The sequence below is a fragment of the Nicotiana tomentosiformis genome, chromosome 7, assembly GCF_000390325.3.
Source record: "Nicotiana tomentosiformis chromosome 7, ASM39032v3, whole genome shotgun sequence".
Classification (NCBI taxonomy): Eukaryota; Viridiplantae; Streptophyta; class Magnoliopsida; order Solanales; family Solanaceae; genus Nicotiana; species Nicotiana tomentosiformis.
In genome coordinates, this window is record NC_090818.1 from 10,470,529 (window position 1) to 10,476,867 (window position 6,339).

Here is a 6,339-nt window from a genome sequence, read left to right on the forward strand (position 1 = left end):
ATATCTATTTTATTATACAATAAAATTATAATATGCAATAATCTTTTAGTTAAATGTATTGACTGATGATTGGGAATTTTTCTTGTGGCAGTTTCTTCTTTATTAAGTGATGCCTATGAGATCAATATTCATCATTTTCAGGAATATGCACTTTTATTTTATAACTTAAAGCACAATATTTCAATACAATATTTTTATGTTTTTTTTAAAAGTCTTTACCACTTGAGATAGTATAGTGCGTATCATAATACTAGTAATAATTAAATATATCTTCAATATTAATTATGCATTTAAAAATTCTTGCATTATAACCTGCATAATTAGTACTGTGTGCGAAATTAGATTACCACCTTGTGAAGGCCTAATTTTGTATACCGAAAAATACATAAGGGTATTCTTCTATAATATTCTAAATTTACACCGAAATTCTCATCGATCTAAAGCTGAAGCTCTCAAAAGACACGTGAGAACCATGGCAATGGCGGTTGGGATCGGAGAAGGAAATTCGGTCGCCGGCGGTGGAAGTTTATCGGAACTTTACCAAAGCTCCAGGCGGCTCTTACTCAAGTCTCGAGATGGTTTAGAGAAGCTCGAGCGTTTCGAGTACACTTCTTCTTCTTCTTCATCTTCCATCCCATCGTCATCTTCGAGCACCGCTATAGTCGATCCTTCGGAACAATCATTTGACGCCGTAAGGAAAGATATCGCTCAGATCCAGTCTCTTTGCTCCGAAATGGAACTTCTCTGGCGATCTATACCTGCCAAATCCCAGCGTGATCTCTGGAAAAGGTACGCCTTTATTTTAATACTTTATCGTTGAATTTTGATCTCCGATATTGTGATTATTGGTTTGCTTAAAAATACAAATTATGTAGTAATGGAATGATATGAGCGGAATGTATACGAGGATTTATATTGCTGATACAACTAGGTTGGGATTGAAACGCAGTTGATTGATAAGTTGAATTTGATGTTCGACGTTTGTGCGATTTATGGTCTAGTGTGGTTGATTTCTTCGACTAAGGTGAAAATGTTTGAAAATCTAGCTTGTTGAATACTTATAAGATCTTATTATCAGATCGGAAAATCCAGTGCATTGTGGATGTATTGTGTAAAAGTTTAGTGCCAGAAGACTAGGTATTTTGTGATCAAATTAAAGCATTTGGATTGAGATCCCAAGGTAAAGCGTCAGTTAAGGAGAAAATTTAATTTGAGAGATACAGCAATGCAAGTTCTATATGTAATGCCAAATGGAGTAAATATGGTCAAAACTGAGAAACGAATGACAAAGAATCCCAACAAATTTATGGCAGCTGGATGAAACGAGGAGGAGAGGATGAGAATTGTTGAATGGAATGATCTTACCGCTTTCTTTAGCAATATGTAGATTTAAACTGAAAACATAAAAAGGTTATGACACTTGTAGCAATTTTTTTCTCTTCTCATAACAGAGTTAAGGCTCAGAACCGCCTTGAAAATTCAGCTAACTAAATTATGGATAAAGGAAACCAAATGATCTAAGAGTTGTGAATAGATGAATTCATAGAATTTAGACACTTGGTTACTATTTGATCTAAGCTATTTTAGCTTGTACTTTGACATTCTTTCGGGTTAATCCTTCAACTTAGTTAAGAATATGAAAATAAAGTATTCTACTCATTTTGCTGCTCTAATTTTTTCTCTTTTGTTTTCTCCCTCGAATTTTTGCTTCTGTTTTTTCCCTTTTGTTCTCCTTCTAAGTATACTCTAGCTTCGCTAGGTAGGGGTAAGGTCTGCGTACACACTGCCCTCCCCACCCCAGACCCCACATGTTGGAATATACTGGGTATGTTGTTGTTGTTGTTGTTCTCCTTCTAAGTATTAGGTTTCGTCTTTATTGTAAGAGTAGATAGAGCTAGCCGAAGTTATTTGTTTCACCGTTTGAGTTTGTTTAAATTTAGAAGCTGTTTTTTTACGGCTTCAAACTCTAGTTAAGATCATTTCCCGTGTAAAATTTGAGTCCTCACTGAGGGAAACTGGTAAAGAGGCTTACAGAGGAGCTGAATCTTAATTATTTTTAAGCTGACATAACTTCATATTCTCCAACTCTTCCTTTTCTTTAAATGCTGAATTTCACTTTACAGTTGTTAGTCTGCATCGCCCGGGTTATTTGGTTGTCCTTTCAGTTGATGAGGTACACTTTTTTATGTGGAATATGAATAGGTTTGACATTAGAAATGTAGTCTACAATGCCTGAGTTACTGTGTTTTTGTCTTAGTAAATGAGGCTTAAAATCTCATATAGGTTCCTTTTTGTAATGTTCAGTGAACAACTTCGCTTGGTGTCTACTTTTGTATAATTTGGTGATTCAAGTATAAAGAATCATTTTCCTAGATAAAGAACTGAAAAGCCACTTTGAAGGGACTTGAGAAAATTAATCAGTCCCCCACTGCTTTTCATCCTTTTAGGTGCCGTTGAACTAAATGAATTGGAAGAATGTGTATCCACCCAGTTAGCGCCTTTCGAAGGATGGCTGCAGATTTAGATGGGTGACTTTGGATATTCTATGTTAGTCTAGGTTTACAAAGCTCTTTGGCTATGATTAAATTAGTTGCAGGCCACTCCTTGAAAAAAAAAGAGAGGTTAATTTCATCCAAATAAAAGAAGAAGTCAAGTCACTGGATTGTTGGAATAGCTCTTCTAGGATGACGTAAGAGAAGCTATATATGCATATAACGGAGTTATGTGAAAATGGTCCAGAAGCAGTGTTATTAAAGGCGAAAAGCGCAAAAAAGCTCTAACGTCTGTTAGGGCTTTAAGCGCAAAGCACAAATAAAGTGTGGGTTTTAATGAAAAAAGGCGAAAATGGAGAAAAATAACAAATATGTATGTGTAGTCTACGACTAATATCTATAAGCATGAATACCAAATATATGGACAAAGAAATTGAAGAAAATTTATGATAAAGTGAAATATCAATTGTTTAGTGTCCCTCTTCAGGATTACGCTCATTGGCAAGGAAAAGTATGTCTTAGAGCCTTGATGACAACACTGAAGCGCCTGCTAAGCGAGGCGAAGCGCTTAACATGTTTTGAGCCTCGCTTCAGGGCTTAAGCGCGCTTTGTCGGGACGGTGAATAAGTCGATGTATATTAGCTTGCAATAATTGATGTGCCTGTTTGCTGAATTAAGGAGTGGCTGATTAAGTTGACTGTATAGTCTGGAAGTAAACAGAAGGTCATGCTTTTTTGGAGCTTCTTCAGTGCATGCTCAATGCTGTATTTATGTCTTCCTTGTGCAGAAAAGTGGAACAAGTGGCTGAAGAAGCTGACTCTTTGAAAGCTAGTTTGGATAAATACAATTTAAGACATCAGCGGCGTATGCAAGAAGCCCGGGAAAGAGCAGAACTGATAGGGAGAGCTGTATGGCATTGTTTTCTTACAGGTGTTATAAAATTTTATTATGATACTCTGATGTTTCCTTCTAATGGATTATTTATTGTTTTAGAATGGTGATTCATCCCATGTTCTGAGGATTTTCGATGACGAAGCACAGGCGATGCAATCTGCTCGTAGGTCATCAAGAATGATGGAAGAAACGTTGGCAACAGGTGTGGCCATTCTGTCTAAATATAGTGAGCAAAGGGATCGTTTGAAGGTACTTTTCAACAGAGACTACTCCTTTACATACTGTATAGCATAGAAACTTGTTTTGTTTGTTACTTCCTTGATATGAGATTTAAATGCTGAAACATGCTGGGGATTCTTTTGCTTGGAAAGTGGGAAAATGATGCCTGTTTGGTGATGCCATTATGCTATCTTATTGTTCCAAATTATATAACTTTTCACTAGCTATATGTGGCTCAAAGACGGGACGGTGAATAAGTCGATGTATATTAGCTTGCAGAAGTATGATTCTTCCTCCATGTTTTGTTAATAGAATTTAGAGATCGATAAAAAAAGAATTTAGAGATTGAACGGAAATATGATATAGAGATTTTTTTCTATCCGGACTTGAAAATAATTAAAAGGGATGGTTAATCGAGTTTTGCTCCTTAGTACCGACTCTTTATAGCAAAAAGAAGAAATGTGGTGGCAAAGCAAAAGTGTAAAGTAAGGAGAGCTAAATGCTCCTCTTTGTTTTAGGTTTCTGTTGTTCAAGCTCTGGCTGCAAGAGTATTTTTCCAAAACTTTTGGGTCTGGATTCCTGGTTGAAAGGGGAAATTTGTTCATTTGAGTTTGGGCTGCATAGCTTTGCTTTTTAAATCAACAGGGCCGCAGAGGTAAAAATTGCACGGGACGCCCTATTTGGTCGCCCCCATTTAACCTATACCCACTTTTTAAAAAAGTTTTAACTTGTACCCACTTTTTAAACAACTTCAGGCCTCTTTCTCCTTCTCCTTCATTTTCTTCTCCTCCTCCTTCTTCTTCTTCGGGTGACAATGATTTTATATGGTGGTTGTGGACATATTTTAATGTTGTTTATGATGTTTTACAATGGCGAGCTGTTATGACGCTTTATTTTTTACTATTACTTAGGGTTTCTTCTTCTTCTTTTTCTTAATTGCAAAATGGGTTCATTAGATTTATTGGTGTTTTGACAAATTGATGATTGGAGTTTGTTCCTGATGATATTTGGAGGTTATGTTTCAAATTTGAGCTCATTTGGAGTAGATTTAGGTATTAAATCGTATATTGAATTGTTATAATTCGAAGAACAATTTTCTGTTTCTGGGCAATTTGCACTTGAGGCTTATTTGGCCTTGAGTGCATAAAAACGTTGGTTGCACTTCAAACCTTTTGGCCTTAAGTGCATCTGAAGTGCAATTTTTCACTTAAGACTTGTTGGCCTTAAGTGTAGCAAAGCGTTTGTTGCACTTTAGACCTTTTGGCCTTAAGTGCATCTGAATTGCAATTTTTCACTTCAGACTTATTGGCCTTAAGTGTAGCAAAATGTTTGTTGCACTTCAGACCTTTTGGCCTTAAGTGCATCTGAAGTGCAATTTTTCACTTAAGACTTATTGGCCTTGAGTGCATGAAATCATTGGTTACACTTCAGACCTATTTGGCGTTAAGTGCATCTGAAGTGCAAATTTTCACTTCAGACTTATTGGCCTTAAGTGAATGAAAACGTTTGTTGCACTTCAGACTTTTTAGCCTTAAGTACATGAAACCATTAGTTATACTTCAAACCTATTTGACCTTAAGTGCATCTGAAGTGTAAATTTTCACTTTAGACTTATTGGCCTTAAGTGAATGAAAACGTTTGTTGCACTTCAGACTTTTTGGCCTTGAGTGCATCTGAAGTGCAAATTTTCACTTCAGACTTATTGGCCTTAAGTGAATCTGAAGTGCAATTTTTCACTTCAGACTTATTAGTCTTAAGTGCATGAAACCATTGGTTGCACTTCAGACCTATTTGGCCTTAAGTGCATTTGAAGTGCAATTTTTTCACTTCAGACTAATTTTTTTTAACTTCAGGCCCGATAAGTCTGAAGTTGATCGTAAAGTGGGTACGCTTGCAAACTTTTTTGCAAAGTGGGTATAGGTTCAATTGTGACCCCAAAACCGGGTATAGATGCAAAAGCCCCGCCGCAGAATACCCCTTTGCTAAATATGGAAAAGTTGCATATGATATAAGATGGTCAACATTAGTTATTACTTTTGTTAAAACACTATTTTTGTCACTATAACTGTTATTACTTTCTAAAGTTTGTGTCAGTCTCGAGCATTATGGTTAAGCTGTTGGTCATTTTGTTAAACATTATTGCAGAGAGCTCAACGTAAAGCGCTGGATGTGCTTAACACTTTGGGGCTATCAAATTCTGTTATGAGACTCATTGAGAAGAGGAATCGTGCTGATCGATGGATCAAATATGCAGGGATGGTCGTAACAATCGTAATCCTGATTTTCATTTGGAGGTGGACAAGATGATAGGTGCTATATCATCAAGGGGACTATTAAAATTAGCACATTTTCTTGTGGTAGTACTGAGGGGCAATGAAATTGTGAGAGTGATTTGAAAGGAATCAGAGAGGAATCCGACTTGTGTAGCCATTTTAGCTAATGCGCAGATCTTGATAAGCATTGCAATGTAAATGTCAAAATGAACATCGTTTAAGCTACTGATTTTAAATCTTAGCTTGCTCCATTTTCTCATATTTGCTACGACACTGACAGAAAAATGAAAGATAAAATAAAACCATAAACTGCCTTTTCTGGTGAACTTTATAGTCCGATTCTTCCTTCCTTGTAGGTAGGTAATTATATTTTAGTTGCTACTCTGTCTATGCTCTGTTACGATTTGGGATAAACATAACCATCGAACTCCACATTCTTCCAATTCAGGAGTTTTAGCCTC

General features: G+C 36.3%; 1 protein-coding gene across 1 annotated transcript; it reads left to right on the top strand.

Moving 5' to 3' along the window:
* Positions 1 to 392: 392 nt before the first annotated feature.
* LOC104099758 (membrin-11-like) lies at positions 393 to 6,137 on the top strand. Its single transcript, XM_009606851.4, has 4 exons — positions 393 to 789; positions 3,280 to 3,400; positions 3,486 to 3,635; positions 5,751 to 6,137. The coding sequence occupies exons 1-4, from the start codon at positions 473 to 475 to the stop codon at positions 5,910 to 5,912; spliced, it is 750 nt and encodes a 249-aa protein (XP_009605146.1). The 5' UTR covers positions 393 to 472; the 3' UTR covers positions 5,913 to 6,137.
* Positions 6,138 to 6,339: the final 202 nt, after the last annotated feature.

Excerpts from the sequence above, each read along its gene's own strand:
- LOC104099758 (XM_009606851.4), top strand. The coding sequence starts at position 473 with ATGGCAATGGCGGTTGGGATCGGAGAAGGAAATTCGGTCGCCGGCGGT. Across the intron at positions 790-3,279 it reads CAGCGTGATCTCTGGAAAAG|AAAAGTGGAACAAGTGGCTG; the intron begins GTACGCCTTTAT and ends TTCCTTGTGCAG. Across the intron at positions 3,401-3,485 it reads CAGAACTGATAGGGAGAGCT|AATGGTGATTCATCCCATGT; the intron begins GTATGGCATTGT and ends TTATTGTTTTAG.